General features: G+C 43.7%; 1 protein-coding gene across 5 annotated transcripts in view; it reads right to left on the bottom strand.

Annotated features, from left to right (window-relative positions):
- The window catches only part of PDE5A (phosphodiesterase 5A), a 708,225-nt gene that overhangs the window by 163,198 nt on the left and 524,845 nt on the right, over positions 1 to 20,182 (bottom strand). For all 5 annotated transcript variants that reach the window (XM_085634223.1, XM_085634230.1, XM_085634240.1 and 2 more), the window contains exons 9-10: positions 12,208 to 12,292; positions 8,969 to 9,144 (exon numbers count right to left, since the gene is read on the bottom strand). In XM_085634223.1, coding sequence (XP_085490349.1) covers positions 8,969 to 9,144; positions 12,208 to 12,292 — 261 coding nt within the window. The remainder of the gene's footprint in view (positions 1 to 8,968; positions 9,145 to 12,207; positions 12,293 to 20,182) is intronic.

The raw sequence follows: 20,182 nt of genomic DNA, 5'->3' as shown, positions 1-20,182 counted from the left end.
AACCGGGTTAATCCATCTCTGGGAAACACCTACCAGTCACCTGTGCTTCAAGAAACTGGTCAGCAAGTTATAAAATCCCTCTTAACGATCAAGGACAAGGCCGCCCTAGCACGTAGAGCTCATGACTGATTGACTCTAAACAACTACAGACCGGCGGCACCTCAGCAATACTTCAATACTGGTTACGCAACCACTGCTAAGGAGAAGTTTCTTAACTATCGTTAAGGCTTGCCCCTTCTTTGTTACATCTACCTCCTCGGCAGCGAGACCTAACACAGAGCACCTGCCACTTATGCAGCTATGGCATAGAAGACCTGCCACATTTGATATGCTCTTGCAGGAGTTAATAGCTGAACGGACCCATTTACTAAAGCCACTTTTTAATCAAAGAGGAATACGTACAAGTAGGCAGGCTTTGGTGGCCTGTTGCACCACTGGGGATCCCCAGCTGAACTGTCGGCATGTGAAATTACTAAAAGAGATGGAAGGGAAAATGACAGCACTGTACAGAGAGCCGGGGCTTATCAAGCTCCTTTGATTCCGCACAATCTTTGCCTTTCTGCACGTCTACAGGGGCAAGAGTCTCTCTTGTGCTTGGAACACAGTTTTGGGTAGCTGCTCCCACTAAGCTCTAGCACACCACTCCCTCTGATGTCTTATGCAGTTCTGTAAACTCTGCTAAACACCCATTGAGAGGTCAGATAAGCATTGGCTGTATTCTCCTGCCTGAACAGCACATTCTAATGGCCAGGCAGCTACACTCTATTCATTTTATTCTTATTTCTGCCAACCTTGAAAAAGCCAGAGGAGTGGGGACGTGCACAGACTTTAGCTGCTGTTGGGCAGGTGTAGCTTTGTGCACATGCGGTAATCCTAATGGGGGGTCAACACTTTTGTTAAGGGCAGGTACTGCATTTTAGATTCACTCAGGATGCACGTTATTGCTTATTTCATAAGGCAGCTATTCATTTTCAATGTTTCTACAGTTGGTTGTGCGGGAAAGCAGTGCAAATCCGTTTGGCACGCATTTAAGGATCCAAATGCACTATACTTGTTCAACAAAGGTTTTACTACACTTCATTTAAATCCAGTGGAGGCAGGTGACATTTAAAAGTGGGGGGCGTAAAAGTTTGGTATGAATTTTATGTAGTGAGCGAAGTGGGCAAGCTTAATGGACAAAAGTGGGGTCCAGGCTGTATCCTCCTTCAGAAGAAAACATTAAAAAAAAGATCTGCACATCTTCAACCACCTTCCTTTCCTCTTCCTTGCATCCCCCTCACTTCACCACGTCCAAACATACACTGTACTCACTCACATTTAAGCAATTTATTTTAATTTTGCTTTTGCCCTGTAAATATTTTGCCATCTGTGGACACCCTTCACACACATTTTCATGAAATAGCAATTACAACTGGAATACATGCCCATTGTTCTGTGTGCTCTGCAGAGAGGCCAACCCACTGATAGGCACTTTGCTTTGGCATAAGCGTCAGCGTAAGAGCTCTCAATCAAAGCCCCTCATAAACACCTGCACAGCTCAAAGTATGCATGGAACAAAATACAGAAAGAAACACATGATTAAATAGCTAATTCTCGAGGGAGGAAAGATTAAGTAAAACTTGAAATAAGAGAGGAACTAAATCGCTGTCATGCCTGATACTATTGGTCTACCAGGCGTCGCCTCCATTGACTTGTGTATTTTGGGAATTGTGTAAAAATAAGGGATTATGGGATTTCTGTTAAACAGAAAACCCATAATCCCTTATTAGACCAATAGTATCAGGCATAGGTTCTATTTTGGAACCTTTATCTAAGTTTGCAGACGCATTCTTAAGACCCTTGGTCCAAGCCACCGAAACATACCTACAGGACACTAAGGCAGTCCTTAGTTTAACCAAGGACCTTGAGTTCAATCCTACAACCAGTATACTGATCAGTTTAGATGTGGAGAGCCTCTACACCAGTCTCCCGCACCAAGACACCTTGGACATCCTGGAGGAAGTCCTTTTTCTAAGCAACTGGGACTACCATACACCCAGACATGTGGTTCTTGAATGTTGTTGCCTGGCTTTAACTGAAAACTTTTTCCAATTCAATGACACTTTGTACAAACAAACCCACGGTACCAGCATGGGAAGTACATTTGCGCCGAGCTTAGCAGGACTCTACGTATACCACCTTGAGAAACAAAAGATTCTCCATCAGCACAACCCACACATCAACCATATTAAATTATGGAAAAGGTATATAGATGATGTGCTTTTGATTTGGGAGGGGAACGAAGAAGAAGCAGAGTTCTTCCTGATCTGGCTAAACCAACAAGATCCTTTTTTGAAATTCACTTTCACTATGAGTAAGTCCAGTCTGGTCTTTCTTGATTTAAACATAATAGCACATGAAGGACATGTAATCACTACTACACATTTCAAACCCACAGCAAGGAATTGCTTACTAGTCTATGACAGTTTTCATCCCAGAAGTCTGAAAGATAACCTTCCTTTCGGACAATTTTTGCGCCTGCGACGCAACTGTACTACACGTCAAGACTATAACATTCAAGCCAATGACTTGTCTAAAAAACTGTTACGAAAGGCAATATCCACAATATCTTGTATCCAGAGCACAAAAAAGAGCTCTAAACAACAACAGAGAGGCACTACTGGAAGACAAACCTGAGAACAGACAACCAGATCGCAAACGACAAATTTGTATTACCACCTTCAATATTGCATCGAATCAAGTAACCAAAATAATAAAAAAACATTGGTGGACCCTGAACAGTGGAGGTTTAGACTTACAAAAACCTATGTTCAGCCATCGGAAAGCTAAGAACCTGAGGGACTTTTTAGTCCACACTCGCCCCAACCCCACAAGTACCATGGGCCCTTTACGTTTGTTACATCCACTACCTCAGGGCCATTACCCATGCAGCAACTGCAGTGTATGTCATTTAACCAAAGTGACAAAAACAGTAACCTATAACAACGGAATGACATGGGACCTCCGATCCTTCACCAACTGCAACACGACAGGGGTGGTATACCTGATCACCTGCGTCTGCAACCTTCACTATGTGGGGATGACCACAAGGAAGGTAAATACCAGGATAATCGAACACCGGAGCAATTTCAGGTGTAAACGCAATAACACCAAAATGACCACCCATTTTCTGGAAAAACAGCACACACCTAATGACCTTAATTGGGTCATTCTGGAACACGTAAGCAATCAGCAAAACATTGAGAAAAAACTACACGAGAAAGAACAGCGATGGGTTTTTAAGCTACGTTCTGATAGCCATGGTTTGAACGATGATATACCCTGGGGACAATTCACATGAAATTGATACCCACTGCGATAGTCTAAAACTGTATCACTTGGACCGTCATGGTCTTTTTCCCACTACTTATAATCCGATTAATTTTGATTTTTTGAAACATCATACCCCTACAGATCTCATCTTGACAATATGCTCCTGATTGTAATTATCTAACAACAAATTTTTATTTTTGAGCAGCCTGACAATGGATGTGAGTGTAACACAGTTTTCTTACACCCTTCTCACTATGGCGGCCCTCTTTCTAGCATACTCTGCTGACTTGTCAATGTTTTTTATCCATTAGATTTTCCGTTTTTTATCTATTAGATTTTCCGTTTTCTATCCATTAGATTTTCTGATTCACGAGACTTTCCTCTTGTGAATTAATATTTACATTTAACCTCACCTAACTCTAAGTTGTTTGCAAAAAAACGTCATGTTATTCACCTATACATCCTGGGGAAACGGTCCCAATCCAAAATGGCCGCCCCCGGAGGTTTCTCCGAGTACGAGCCCCTTTTTCACTTTCCACTCCATCAGATCTACATAAACAACACCACACCGGAGACACGCCAGAATGCGGTCCGGTAGGTGTTGGCCCAAGTAGGTGTTCAGAAGCGTGGCTGTCCGTGTACAAGTAAGTGAGCGCTCTGGGATAGTTTTTCCATTTCATCCCACCTGCTTTACGGAGAACATCGATCCTTTTCGTTTCTCTCTCCAAAAAGGGCGAGCTTTGACCACGAAGCACACCACAGCTTTAACGGCAACCTTTACATTGTTTCTTTAGATGTACAAGATTGCCATTGCCCCTCCGTTGACCATAAGGCATATTAATGTCTTTTAAAAAGTATGTAAACGCTTATTTATGTCATCTATATGTTTGTGTATGTGTGTTTCGTGTTGTGTCAGACATGTTATTTGTGTTAAATCACAATCACTTTTCAGCACAAAAACGCCGGCATGGAGATAGCGAATTAACATTCATCTGTTTCCTTCCTTTTTATAAAGAACCCACCACGAGGCACATCATAGACTGAAGTGATTGAACACTTGGGTGTAGTGTGCTCACAATTATTAAGGATAACAGTACTTATGAATTACTTTTTTCCAAATAATATGTGTCTTATTATATCCTACAGATTTCGCCTGACGTACATTACGTATGTATCATAAGTTACGCATGCCTTACAGTTGCAGTGTCTCACATTTTGCACCTTGTTTAGGTTAACTAGGAGTGGCACTGTCTCAATGGGCTGGTCCCGGTGTTGTCCTGACGAAGAGCTGGGGAAGCTCGAAACTAGTTGACCAGACCATATGCTAGGTACACCTATTCATTATAACTAGGCACCTTAGCATATCACCCCATTTTAAATTTTTTCAGCTTAGAGCATTAATAAAGTTTATTTGGCCCACTAGCTGATTAATTTTAAATTCCACTCCACTCTTTCACTTGCACTACACATAGTCTGATTTTTTAGTGCTCCTACGTAATTCGCAAGTCGCAGCACGCCTCAGTCCGTAGAGGACTGGGAGGACCCCAATGATGAAGCATGTCACCGTGGGGAAACCCTGGTGAGTGAGGGGACTCAAGAAAAGGACAATTTTTTCCTTTTTCTATATTTGGTGTATTTCAGAATCGATTTGTTTTCTGACACCTCCCATCCCCCTAGGTTAGGTTCTTTTACTTGACTAGTTCAGGTTGTTCTTTGATACATATACTGCTGGAGGGTGAATTTAACATCAACCTCTTTTTCCCCCCTTTTTTTGATAACCAGTTTTAATGTCATACAGTGGATAACTGTCAATTGTAAGCACATATCTTGTCTTTGCCCTTGACTCGGATATTCGTATCAACTTCACAAGGCAACAAGAACACTGGCCTGCTCATCTTTTGCATCCATTTCACGGGGGAACAAATGCGGCAGCTTCACTTCTAACGGAGCCAGCAAATTGCAGCCAGGGCCTGGGGTGTCGCAGTGAGGGAGGTTAGCGTGGCGAGGGGTCTCAAAACAAAATACATAGTTATAGATTAGCATTTTAACACTTACCATTACCGAGGACAAGGCACCAAAACACACGTGCACGGTGCTTGCATCCACTCCTACGTGTGACGAATGGTAAAGGGTAGGATCTATGCCAGTGAATGGCAGACGGCTGCTCTCACGCAGGGAGGGAGACTAGCACGCCCCAAACCATGACACTGACAGTGTTACTGGCCGATAGAGAATTCTGCCATAAACTACATTGGCAATGATTCATTATGAAGGGCTTCAGAACAGTAAGCCCTGCGTTGTGCGTCACAGTACACTTTTATTCATGGGAACCTCTTGCTACAGTCTGATGCTATGAGTTAGATCGTTAAAAAGGGACTAAATACGCAGTGATAAATTAGCCTAGATGGCTAACCGAATCCTTTACCATTTGTAAGATGATCGAGCTAGACCACTGAGGAAATGACAATATTGCTTTGTATAGAATTCAAAAGGCAAATCAGCTGCATGAAACATTTTTAATTATCAAATGCCTCTGTGGCAGGAATGAATCTTTTCCAGCCACTGCTTAACAAGCTCAGAAAACTGGCTAACTTGAATAGGTAATCTGCAATGATTTTACCATAACTTGCTGCTTCATCTGGTAGAGCCCATCACCCAACACTACTAGCCAGGCACCGCAATGTGGCCAGACTAGAATTTGGGCATTCAAAACAAAGCTTTCGATTGGATTTTTCTTACCGGACAAACCTTCATTAAATCACGTTCCTACAACCTACTAATCGTACTATATTGATACTGAGGTCCCTTTAACCTCAACCACTCTTCTTCAACATCTACCTCAGCCATCTGCATGGGTTGAGTCAATGTTCAGTCTTACCTGCTATATTTATGCAAATAAAATTTAGGTTATCCCCAAGTTCCTAGTGACACTGGGTCCACAACGCTGCTACCCTGTTTAATTACTGTCAAAGACTAGATCACTGCTAACCATCTCAAACTCAACCCAGATAAAACAGAAATTCTCTTATGTGGAAACTAATATGAAAGGCATATCTGCATTGCATATGGTAACCTGAGTGAGGCTTCTGGGTGCTAGCAGCAAATAAGGTATGTTTATTATTACCCAAGTCAATGGTACTCCTTTTATTGACCTCAGAGGCCTCAGCAAAACTACCAGAATTCAAACCAGTAACCAATGGCGTCAAACACAGATCCCTATAGTGGATACATTAGTCCACTGAGTCAACACACTTGCTCTTAACACAAGATTTTCCAGTCTTGCCCCGTGCATAGAAGAAGCACCTCCATGAAAGACACTAAAAAGCTAATGAATCTTAGATACAGGCCTTTTGAATCCCTTATAGACACTGCAGGGCAATTGTCTTCGTACATATCAGAATCCAAAGGCAGATTTTCTCTTACTTAAGTTTCCCCCACAGAGAACAATCCATGGCTACACTTATTTTCAGACTGGATTACATAAACTGACTGTACCTACAAACACCAATATTTCACTGAAATGCAGCACAAAGAATGCAAAACACATCAGAAAGGCTACTTGCATCTTAAACCCTGGGATCACATTGCTCCAGCTCTTCTGAGGGCTCAGAGGCTGTATTTTCTCAGTGCAGCTAAAAAGATTGGGAACTTGCTCCCCATCCAAATAAGGAAATTACAACATTACATTGCCACCAGGAAGGCCATAAATAGAAGGGTATTGAAGTTTAAGATCTGTGAGTGATCTTTAATTCCATCAACCACACACTAACCTTTCTGGAAAGCAAAGCGACCCAAACAGCAATATTCAGATACATACAAGAAACCCAGGCAAAGCCAATGTATCCTGATCTGCAATAAAAACACAGGGTTGCATACATACAATGTAATGACTCAGAGACCAGGTATACTGCATAAATTTAGCATGAACCATGCCCTATCACCCGTCTAATACCCTGCAGTCAAAAACACCCCTGCAAGTAGTGATATGTTTGCCTGAACACAACCGGGCTACATGTCAAGACCATTTACACTAAACCCAACTCTTCCAAAACATGACATACTACACCCGCACACCTTCCGACCAAACATACAGGTACACTTGTAACTCATGCGAAAAGCTTAAGTACTAGGATGCCACATGAGTGGCAGCTGTGAATAGTAGAAATGCTAGATATTATGGCTTCTAAATGTGTAGTTGAAATTCATTGACTAGTCTCTTGTAGGGCCCTAAGATAATGGAATGAGAAGATTCTGTGAAAAATCTGGTGAACTCATAGAGGTAGCATTTATATAAACCCAATTCCAGAGTTGAGGTATGTATTTCAGCTTGGCCAGTGATAATGTTGACAGGAATAAATGATAGAGCAAGGTGGAGGTACTGAAAACGACATTTTATTCACTCACTTTAGTTCAAACACTGGGATTGAGTATTTCTTGTGTCAGAGTGTTAGATGCTCCATTACAAAATGCTCAGGTTGCTTACCCTCACATGATCAGAGACTAATACCATCCCTCCTGTTTACTACCCATTACCATTTCAGGGGTTTTGAAGTACAGAGTTTAGTATGCAAGTAGCACTATTAGAGCTGTGCACATAAAGAATAGAGTTACCATGGAGGCACTGAGATAACAAACCACCTCTGATTTAAGCAACTCAATCTGACTGAGAGTTGTGTAGGATTAGGTCTGGGATGTAAAAACAGTCAAAAGAATTGCAAATTACATTTAGCAAGTGTGTGTAGAGCATTGTTGATGACAAAGTACATAGCCATATTTGCAGGGTAAATATTATCTATACTCGCAGGGCAAATATTATGAGAGAAGTTTAACATGCTGTGCAAGTGGCTTTTCTTCAAATTAGTGATTGGTCTGTGATGTACCATCTGGACCAAAACATGACTGGGTGACCAGTTAAAAATCCATTCAGCCATATTTTCTATCTAAGCTTGTACTGTGTGTGGGTATGTTGGCCTACCTGTTTAATAGATTACGTGTATACTTCCCACAGAGACAAATATGACAATACTCAGAAAAAATAGGGCCCAGTTTGACATGTTTGTCAGTCACTTTTGATAGTCTAATTTATAGCATGGCAACAAATTAAAAATGCAGTGGACGTTAGCCTTTGCATCGTTTGCATGGTAGAGGCTTTTCTCCTTAGAGACATGTCACACTGGAGAGATTATTTGAGCCTCATTTCAAACTTGCTGTCTGAGGGTATTCTTCAACATTCACCCAAGTCATTGTTGACCTAGGAAGTAGTATTTTGAAAATACAAACGCAAGTAGTGGTTAATTATGCCCTGATTTTGTGCTTCTATGAACTTCAAAAATAAGTTCCCCCTTTCTGTTTTTGGAGGATTAATGTAGTTTTCTTGATTGTAGGGTTTTACCAGTGTGTAAGGAGTGTTACCATTGTTCATTATGCGGAGGACCATCTCCAACTTCTCAGAGGGGTGCATTGATGTGGCAGAAGACATGGATGATGTGGAACTTGTTTTAGTCACTTTATGTCTTGTGGCTAAAGTTTTCAGAAGCCATCAAGGGTTTTGCTCTACGTGTATGCTGCATGACTGTACAATGACTGGGTGATGCATAATCTGATGAAAATGCAGCAGGCTGTCACTGAAAAAATGGATATGAAATGGTGGACTTACCTCTAATGTTACCATCTGCTTGGCCATGGCTCTCTCAACAACTTCGTACATTTGGGTATTCTGGATCCCCAAGCCACAAAAGATGGCGAACGCCTCCAGAAACTGCTCATCGTTTCTATTGAAGGCCTTGATAACTCCAGTGCTCTCTTCCCTCTTGTTGACGAGCTGACACACTCCTGTTGTAAGCAAGGGTTGATAGTAGTCACTTAACGTAGTTCCAGCTTTGTATGTGACAATATTACATATGCTTTTGCTTGTTTTAATGCATCTTTCAGTCACTAAATGGCTGAGCCTCCATCTGCCCTCCATCATAAAAGAGCACCTTATGGATATGTTGCCCTTTGTGCACTCTATCACCTTTACTAAAGCTTGAATGGTCATGAGAGACAAAGGACAACTCCCAATGCGACAGAGGATATAGGCCTGCTATTAGGGTTGGGTGAACAGACAGATCATCAGCTATCCAGCCTGGCAAAAAGTTCTGAGGGAGCACACAATTCTCTTTTTTGGCACATATATAATGTGTCCTTCAGCTCCTCCTGGAGACGGTGGTACTCATTCACTTCACTCACTCTGTACAAAATAGTGCTGGTGAAAGAATTTTCCAGGGCTACTCTTACCTCCCTGTCCATTGATACAGTGGTCACTGTAGAGGTGGGCAACTAATGCAATGATCAATGGTGTAGCCAACCAATATGTCGAGACACTTTATATGGAAAAACATGTGTCAGGATTGTTCTGAGCTTCAAGAATAAAAAAACAAGGGAAATTAGGAAATCTTTGACGAGTAAAAGGGGTATGCACGTTAAATGAATAAATACCATGGGTTCAAAATACAATACCTATTGTGTATAAATGTCATTTTTGACAACAGAAAAGTAGTGTTGTGAACTTAAAATTTCACATAAAGATGTTCTATCTGCAAGTGCCTTTATGAAGGGTGTACAATTTTGTGCAGTAGCGAATGGCTTCTCAAATATTTTACCTGTTGGAACACTTCGAGGAGCGGCACCCAGGTTCTAGAATAATATCCCTCCAAAATGAGGAAAGCCCCTTTCTCCATTCCAGATGGGAACGAAAGCACTGCTAATCAAGCACCTAACAGCAATGACCCTGAGAAATGGATGTTACTATATGTAATGTATTTTTGTATTTTTCATAAATCTATTTGCCTTTGTCAATATCTGCATGACCCCTGTAAGAGAAACCCTCAAATAAACCTCAAATGAATAAAAAAAAACCACAAAAAAAACCATTGAATTGTTTTGTACTGGAATAACATTGAAATCCACTTACTCAAAGTATTTTAATTACTTTTCACTGGTGAGCATCAAGGCGGAAAAAAACCCTCTGTTTGTTGCACTCAGAAATATTTATTTCTTTGAGTAAGGAAAGGCTAAAAGACACCGCCCTGCCCCTAAAACACCTAACCCTTAGTTAATGAGGGGGAGGTGCACCTTCACACCACCACGACCCTTCAACAAGGTGGAGGTGGGGAAAATCGACCCCTTGTCCTTGAGCAAGGCAAGAGGGCTTCCGCCCACCACCCCTTCCCATGGGAAAGGTGGGTGGAAAAATATACCACGTCCACCCGCGGGCAAGGTGGGGGGGGGGGGGTGTTTAAAGCTCCCAAACAATCTACACATCCATGGGCAATGGACAAAACTTTGCACTAAGCCAAGGCAAGGATGGGAAAATAAACCCCCTACTCTTGGACAAGGCAGAGGAGTTAAAGCTCCCAAATGACCGTCCACTCAGGGGTAATGCATGGAGCCTACACATACACACCACCCCCGCTCTGAGACAAGGCAGAGGCGGGGAAAATATACCCCCTAATCTTGGGCAAGGAGGGGGAACAAACATACCCACCGGACTAGGGTTAAGTGAAAGCGTGGACAAAATATAACCCTCACCGTTTTAGCAAGATGGGGGCACAACTCCTAAGACCAAATGAGGGGAGACTAATTAGCATATATAATTCACAATGATGCCACAGGAAGTGGCGTCACATGAAGTAATATTGTGCCCATATAATATTCTTCACATGAAATGAAAGAGGCCTATTTTACCAAAAAAACAAGCTAACAATCATAAAGAAATGCAAAAAACTGTTTTTGGCTCGTTTTACTTTTTGAAACGCATATATATAATCACATGCTTTTCTGCATCAATGTGTATTTAAGTCCAGAAATGGCTGAAAGGGACACTATTTGTAAACAGAGATGAGATGTGGAACCTGATATTACATCTTTAAATGCATTTTGAGTGTAAATAAAATGTATTGGTTGTGTTTTTTGAACAGTCAAGGTTGCTGTTAATGCATGCTTTGTCCTGCTAGTATTCTACATATCGAGGCTTAAAGCACAAGTGTGGCACATTTGCAAGTTCAGTAGGCCACAGAAGAGTTAATGGCGTGAAGTTCACGGTTCATCCTCAGATTCCTCAGATAAGAGAGTCAAAGGTAACCCCCTACTGAGCCTTTCTTAACGTAAAGTGGATGCTGCCAGTGGGAAGGGGCTTTAAAAGCACCCTGAGGCCGGGTACATGCATGCAGTGTTTATCAATACAAGCAGTTGCAATGCTAGGACAAAAGGAGACACCTCTCAGCCCCTTTCAGCCTCAGGAAAAGGGAACAGCGTCATCTCTCTAAAAATATTAGGGGGACTCCGTACAACCAGACCCACGCCCTGGGGCCAGCACAAACCACTAGAGCACTTTGACAACATAGAAGCAATGAACAAAAATCCACACCCTCTCCTTCAACAAAGTAACGGATGCAGACCAGTTGCCCTGCCACCCAGAAAGACACTTCTTGTCTCTATATTTAACAAGCATTGGCATAGCCAATAGGTCTCGCCTTTGGAACCTTATAAGTGTTTAGCCATGCAACAGTTGCATAACTAAATACTTATAAGGTCCCAAAAGCGAGACCTATTGGCTATGCAAAGCGTCCGCGCACAAGCACTGTAGCTCTAGGCTGGCTTAGTAGCACATTTTGGAGCCCTCTCAATAAGTCTCGCCAGACCAGCGCATGTGCTGGGTCATGCGAGACCTAAAAATCACCACTTAAGCACACATTTTGTACATGCTAATGGTGCCATGGGACACCATCACAGGCTTGTGTGTGTGCCATTTCCTGTTGCTCGTACCACACAGATACCTGCACCAATGAAAAGCATCACAGGTCATGAAGCAAATTAATACTAATGAAAGGCGCACAGGGAAAAGGCAAAACGTACCTATGACTTTATTCTTCTTTCCGTTTTTAATTGGTGTACACAGCAAGCTTTGAACGTGCTTGTTTTTGTTTTCTGTGTTGTCATTCTGTGGAATGATAGCAAATATTAATAAAAATGGAGGAAGGTGACACAACCAAGCATTAGTTTCACTGCAGTTATCTCAGTACTTTATTTATAATGAGATTATAATGAGATTAAAAGGTTTATTTGACCATTTCATTACACATTATTCTACCAATGGCAACCCACACTCAATAAACCACCAGTGATGACTTGAGCCTTGAATACAAGATTGTGGGAGCCCAAACCCCAATAATTCAATACACCAGCACCCTTAAGCTAGCAATAATCAGAAATCATTTTAAGTCCTAACCAGCAGAAAAGCTTCTCTAAAACCTAAATGTCAGATTCACAAGGAACACTGACAGCATCTCCAAGAGAAAAGAGAAAGTCTCCAAATAGACGGACAGGGTTCTCAGAGGAAAACGGAAAGTCTCCTTAAAATAAAACAGGACAGGACCCCTGACAGAAAGGGGGAATCATCTCTGGCTCACCCCCAAAACCAAGGTTTTTTATACACATTTTATGCATTAACAATTAGCAAAACTGCAGATTCAGCATAGCATGATTAGCAATGGCACATACTGGACAAATCAGAAGCGTGATCGTCCTTAAACGTTTTATAACACTAACCCATTTCTAAGGTAGTCAGAAATCTTGCATTAGCTAACACAGCAACAGCAGTCCAGAGATGTAAAATACAATATGAAACATTCTCAAACAAAGACAAATACACTATTGTGTTAGTAAGTCTGTATTGGAACTAAAAGCGGGAGTGTCCTTCAGAAAGATAGATCAGGAACAAGATGGCAAATTTAATTCACAATACATGCTCTCTAAGGAAAATAACCATTTGCATTAAAGAGCGCTATGCTCCAAGAAAACTGTAGGGAGAGAAGACTCACAGGGGGACATTGATTGAGGGGGGGGGGGGGGGGGGTGAGCATGAGCAGGATGAGCCAAACACTTGAAACTGCATCCATCTTAATAAAATGGTATCTTCACCAAATGTGGCATAACTAAACTATGTTAATAATCACACTTCCAAACATCATAACTAAATTATTTTATGTCTAACATCGTTAATTCATTAGTTACAACTATATTCATCATAAAACCTATTAGTATGCACAATCTATTTGTTGCCCAAAATTGTACAGTTGAAAAAACTTTTAATTTTATTTTATTTTTTTATTTTATTTTTATTTATTTCAAAAAGGTGACATCACAATAAATCCACAACAAACATAACAATAACCCCGTAGCAAATTGACACTATGCATGAATAATCATAATCATAAATTTCCCCACAATACCAACAGAGACAAAAACCCATAAAGACTCCAAATTATAAAATCAAGACAAAAAAACCCACATCCTTCCTGAGCGTTAATTACACAGTTGTGTTGGAATAACAGAGCATCTCCCATCCATTCTCTCATATCACACATCTAGGCCGCACACTACTCCCCCTTGCGACTTCTAGTTCGCATCACGCTGCTCAGTTTCAGCTGCCCGTTCCAGAAGAAAGAGTCGCAGGGGCTCCCAAATGTCCTTTGGTCTCGAGATTGTCGGTAATTCCTCCGCGTACGTTTCCATGTTGTCTTTGCAATAGGCCAAGTCCTTTATCCAGTGTTCCACTTTTGGTGTACGTCTCCCACCCCACGTAATTGCCACTCTCCGTGTAGCCATGAGTAGGGCAAATCGCACAAATCTGCCACCCACTCCCTTGACGTGGGGCACACAGCACAACAGGCAACCAAGCGGAGTGCACTGTAACTCCACAGCTGCCATGGTCTTTATGTCTCTCACCATAGACTCCCAGAACTCAGTCACCCTCCTACATCCCCAAGCGAGATGCAGAAAATCAGCGTTCTCCTGTCCGCATCGTGCACAACAGCCAGACTCGCGCTATCCAAAGTTATGCAACCGTGCAGGGGTATAATACACCTGGTGTATATATTTAAAATGTATGATACGTAAGTTTCCGTTCATGATGAGTGTACCCGTTAAGTCGCACACATACTTCCAATCTTTCTCCGATATCGGATCAGGTAAACAGGCATTCCATCTCTCCCAACTTTGGTCCGGCTGACTTATGCATTCTTCCTTGATCAACCTATACAACCTGGATATCAGTTTTTTATTAGTAGGAGTGGTAAGCACGAGCTGTAGGGACAGAAATGTGGGAGGTTCCAGAGGATACATAACGTAGTGAGCCCTGGCCGCATGCCTCAGTCTGTGCATCGCAAATCGAAACAACAATGTAGGGTTACTGATGTATTGCAGGGCATCTGGCGTGACAAACGACCCTTCTGGGTATATATCCTGCATCAGTTGAAAGCCTGCCTCTTTAAGCAACCGCATCGATGGCGCTTCATGGGTCACCGATAGCGCAGCATGATGTTCTATGCACATGGCTGGTGCGTACAGCGTCAGTTTGCGTGCCAGATGCCCTATCTCCTGCCAGGCAGCTATGGTCGTGTCTACTGCATTTATCTCCATTCTCGGAGTTCCACGTGTCCGGTATGTGATCATGCTATGTAATGGTACCGGACATGCATCCACCTCCTCTACCGCGACATGTGGAGTAAACGCATGCTGTCTCATCCAATGAAACATATATTGAGCTTGCGCACTCAAATAACAGACATAGAAGTCCGGCGCCCCAAACCCTCCTTTGTCATAATCACATGCGAGATGGCAACTGGGCGATAGTTAAAGTTTAGTGCTGTTTCCCTGTGTCTCTGCCTAATGACACACGCTAGTGTTTCCAATATAATTGCAAACAGTAGCAGAGACAACGGGCAACCCTGACGAGTGCCCCTCTTTATATCAAACGGGTCGGACGTCACACCTCGAACACGAACCCTGGCGGATGGATCCACATACAGCACCCTTATCCACTGTATAAATAGAGGCGGGAATCCCATGCGCTGAAGGATAAAAAACATATATTTCCACTCGACCGAATCGAACGCCTTAGCTGCGTCCAGCAGTACTGCCGCGGCCGACATGCTTGGCTCTAATATATGAAGCATGGAAAATATAGTTTGAAGATTGTGGGATGGGGATCCGTCAGGTATAAAGCCCGACTGGTCAGGCAGCATCAGGCACGGCATAAGGGGTTGCAATTTAACCACTAAAATCTTGGCCCGGATCTTGGCATCTATATTAATCAGTGACAGGGGACGATAAGAGTCACATTTATCTGGGGGCTTGTCTTTCTTGAGCAGTGTTATTATCAGTGCCTGCCTCAGCGATGGCGGTAGTTTCCCCAACTCGTGTGCCTCCGCCTACACCTCTAGCAGATATGGAGCAAGCAAATCAGCATATAGTTTATAAAATTCAACCGTGAGGCCATCTGGCCCCGGTGCCTTTCCATTGGGAAGGGCTAGTATAGCAGCCTTAATATCCTCAACGTCGATAGGTAAGCATAAATATTCTCTATGGGCATCTGACAGCCAAGCGAGCACGCCTCGTCCTCCAGGTATCCTTCTAACTTGGCTGTTGACGCTTCCCCTTTGGACGTATATAAATTCACGTAGAAGTCGCAGAATTGCTCGGTAATGGCGAGTGGGTGATAATGCTCCTTTCCATGTGGGTCCGTGATCCTATCTATATGACGTTGCTCCATGCGGTCCCTAATCTTGCTTGCTAGTGTACGCCCCGGCCTCCCACCCTCTCCGTATCGTTGCGCCGTGTGTCTATGCGAGAGGTATCGTATTTCAGTTTCAGCCAGGGTATCATATTCCAAGATCAGCTCGTGTATGCGGGCCAAGACATCAGCCGACGGAACCACTTTGTAGCTCCGCTCCAATTCCTGGAGCGTGGTCTCTGCTTTGTGAAGTTGCGCTCTAATATCTTCCAAGATACCTGCCACGGTACCAATGCACCCCCCCCTGATTGTTGCCTTAAAAGCCTCCCACAGCGTGGAGGCCTCATCCACTGAACCCTTATTGAGTAAAAAGTATTGTTCAATGGCTATCCGCACTGTAGCTTCATACACCGGATTGAGCAATGCCTCCGAACGCAGCCGCCACTTAACTGGACGATGAATGGCCGTCGGGATCTTTATGTCTAACTGTACCGGATTGTGATCTGATAACGTACGCAGTAAGTTTGCAACCTTCAGCACCCATTCTATCACATCCCCACCCAGTAGCCAATAATCCAGTCGCGACCAGCTGTTGTGCAACAGTGTTGCATGTGATCCCTCTTTCACCAGGGGGTTACGTACCCTCCACATATCACTCAATCCAAATTCTACCATTGCACTCTTCACACACTGCGCTACTTTGGGAGTACGGTGTGACAGTGGATTAGACTTATCTAGTTCAGGATTCAAGTAGGTGTTCAAGTCCCCTCCCCACAGAATATCAGCTTCCGGCCAGACCCTCAGTTTAGCATACATCCGCAAAAAACACCCTGGGTCATCTACAATAGGCCCGTACATGCTAACTATAGTTACCAACGAGCCTCCCAATTTCCCCTGTACCATTGCGCATCTCCCTTCCTCATCAACAAATGTTTGAGCAGGTACAAATGCTACACCCCGTTTAATCAGAATCATCGTACCTCTGGCATATGATGAAAACGAAGCCGCCAGTTTAAATCCTGCCCATCTTCCAGCAATACCTCACTCTGAATGCCTAGTCAAATGTGTTTCCTGCAACAAAGCTATGTGTATGTCATGGCGAGTCAATTAGGCTAAAACCTGTCGTACTTTTTTTGGAGAGATGAGGGCCCTCACATTCCAGGTCAGCAATCGATATCGCTCACCCATATTGGAACTGAATGACTCCTGACCACTCAATAATTAACGCGATCGACAGCAGCAGGGCAATGCCAACTCCGCACACAGCCAGCTCGCCATAAGGTTCAGCTCTCACTCCAACCGACATCAATGCAACAATCACGAAATTAAAATACAACACATTTTCCCCTCTCTCCACCCACCACCCCTGCCCACTCCAACCTCTCAATTAGGTCGAGACCAACTCCAACCCCCCACCCACACATCTACCCCATCATCTATGCAACTCAACATATGGGGAACACCCGCTAGGGGGGAGGAACGGCAGCGAACTCTCACTCCGTGGTGAGATTTACCAGATTTTAACTGTGTGGCACACCTGTGCACTTCAACCATTAATGTGGTCAACAGCTAACATGCTAACCCAGCACAAATCAACATAACTACATGCAAACATATGACCCTTGTATAGGGGACCCTGTTCGAATATTCGCAAGATCAGATCAGCAAACGCCCGCAGCTCTACTATAACTCCACCCATTTCCATAAAAATGAGAAATGTGTCACCATCATTAGTCTGTGTCTTCTAAATTGGGTGAACTGATGGGCTCCCTGTCCCGCCCAGCCGAGGCCTGGATTTGCAGATATGTTTAAAAATTTTTAGGGCTGACTTCGAGTCCGTTAAGAACTGCGCTTGTCCCTCGTGAGATATTTACAGTTTGGCAGGGTACAACATTGCATACGGTACAGAGGCAGTCTGCAGCAATTTCTTCACCGGCACAAATTTTCTTCGTGCTGCCTGCACCGCCGGGGTGTAGTTGGGAAAAAAGGACAGGTTGTCACCCTTATAGGTAATGGGGGCCTTGGCTCTGGCCTCACTCAGAATGGCGTCCCTATCAGCAAAGCTCAGTAAGCGCGCAATTATCGGGCGTGGTGGCACCCCCGGTTTAGGCCTGGGGCCCAGTGAGCGGTGCGCCCTCTCAACGATCTTTACTGTGGATAACACTGAGCAAAACAGTTCGCACAGCAGGCCATCAATGAATGTCTCCATTTTGGATATGGCGGTGGATTCCGGCAGGCCAATTATGCGAAGGTTATTGCGCCTAAAGCGCGCTTCCAAGTCCTCGTTTTTTTCCTTTATGACCTCTAAAACCTTCTCCATTTGCAGAATTTGGGTCCAGGATTCCGCCTGTGAGTCCTGCGTATCCGATAGTCTGTTTTCGAGGACATGTGTTCATGCTTATCCACCTTCTTCTTCACCACATCGAGGCCACTCGCCAGCGCGTCTTTTTTGCTGTCTATTGACTTCATCCCAGTGTGTAGTTCTAGCAGGATAGTCCTGGTGTCGTCCTCTGAGTCTTCCACCATCCCTGAAGCACCCTGCGTCCCAGGCTGTTCTCCCATGGCTTCGTTTGCGCATGTGTTGCGTTTATTTTCAAATTGGAGCTTCGGCTGTTTGGGGTCAGATTGAGCCATGCACTATGAGCCGTCCCAGCCGCGTCTCCCCCCGTGGCCACAGTTCCAGTGCTCAGATCCGCTACTTCACACATCCACTGTTTCAGCTACTCTCACCCTCTTTGTGCGAACAGCATGGATCCACTTTGGCACACTTGCATGCTTTACTGTAGTCTTCCTTGCCAGGACCTCCTGGTTTGGCCCTTTCCAATGCTCATCCTGTTATCCCTTGTGGATGTGCTTTCAGATTACAATGCAATCCCCAGGACTTAATCCATCACATGGAATATCCTTGTTTTATTCTGTTAACACATTCACCTGATGAGAGACAGATTTAATCATATCAGCCAGACTCTTGTAATAATCTAGCACAATATCATTAGTTATTGAAACGAGAGCAGTTGAAGGTACAAATGCAAGCCTCATTGCTTTACCCTTGACCACTTTATGGGGTGATAAACCTGTGTTTCAGCCAAGAGTGCTTCTCATGCTCATCAAAACAACGGGAAGAACATCAGGCCACTTCAAACCAGTCAAAGCACACACGTTTGCTAGCTTGTTCTTAAGAGTGCTGTTTGCCCGTTCCACAGGACCAGAGGATTGTGGGCAATAACTACAATGGAATCTCTGGTTGATACTCAGTGGCGGCTCCTCCGCTATGGTGGAGGAGCGTCGCCCTTCTGCCTTAGAGCAGTGTAAAGCGAAGGAAGTATAAAATGATAATGCATTTTAGGTTTCCTTATGGGCGGCGGATGGGCGGGTGGGTGGGGCAGCTCTGCTCACGAGCACGACAGGAGGGGTTTGCCCACTCCTAAGTGCACAGTGACTGTTTGGTCAGCCCTCTCGGGCCCCCCAAACCAGTCATGGACACTTTCTCCGTTCTCTATGCAGGCTGCATTACAGCATGCATGGAGAACAAGCCCAGGCCCCCATTCCCTGTTTGAGCGTCGAACCAGGATGCTCAAAACCAATCACGACGCTGCATTGCAGCATTGTGGTTGGTCAGGGGAGCCTGGCTGTTCTTCCAGGCTTCCCCTCCCACGAGGAGAGCAGGAGCAAGTAGAAGAATCGCGGGACCCGGCGGCAAGGTAAGTGTAAAAATATATTTTTTTCCTTTGTGCAACCCCGCAGACACATGCGTCCCCCATGCCCACCCCCTGTCCCGCTACCCGTGAGTCATGCCGGTCACCACTGTTGATACTGAATGTTGTACAGATTATTTGCAAAACTTCATTTTTAAAATGCGCACCACGATCAGCCTCAAAAGAAGTTGGTAGACTGACTCGCGGTAGCAAATCCCTCAAAAACAATTTAGCAACTGTAAGGCTACCTGCTCTCCTTGTGGGAAATTCTTCCACCCATTTAGAAAACAAGCAGATTATTACCATGACATAGTTAAAGCTATTACAGTTTGGCATCTCAATAAAATCTGCATGGAGTCTTATAAATGGGCCTTCCAATTTTTCACCACTGTAACTGTTCTTTTGTCTAGATTATTTAAATGGAATGTCAAGCATAGGCTGCAAACATCTTCTGCAAAATTTCGAAATCCTTTTCTCAATACCTTTTTAAAATCCTAATTAGACTATCTTTACCTGCATGCATTTGGTTGCGCAGGTACTTGCACAATCGGATGTAGTATTGAGTCAGGCAGCACATTCTTATGTTCTGCATTAACATACACATCCTGATAATATTTTGGGG

This window comes from Triturus cristatus, chromosome 2_1 (genome assembly GCF_964204655.1).
Source record: "Triturus cristatus chromosome 2_1, aTriCri1.1, whole genome shotgun sequence".
In the NCBI taxonomy this organism is placed as follows: Eukaryota; Metazoa; Chordata; class Amphibia; order Caudata; family Salamandridae; genus Triturus; species Triturus cristatus.
This window is presented reverse-complemented; position numbering and strand designations above follow the sequence as displayed.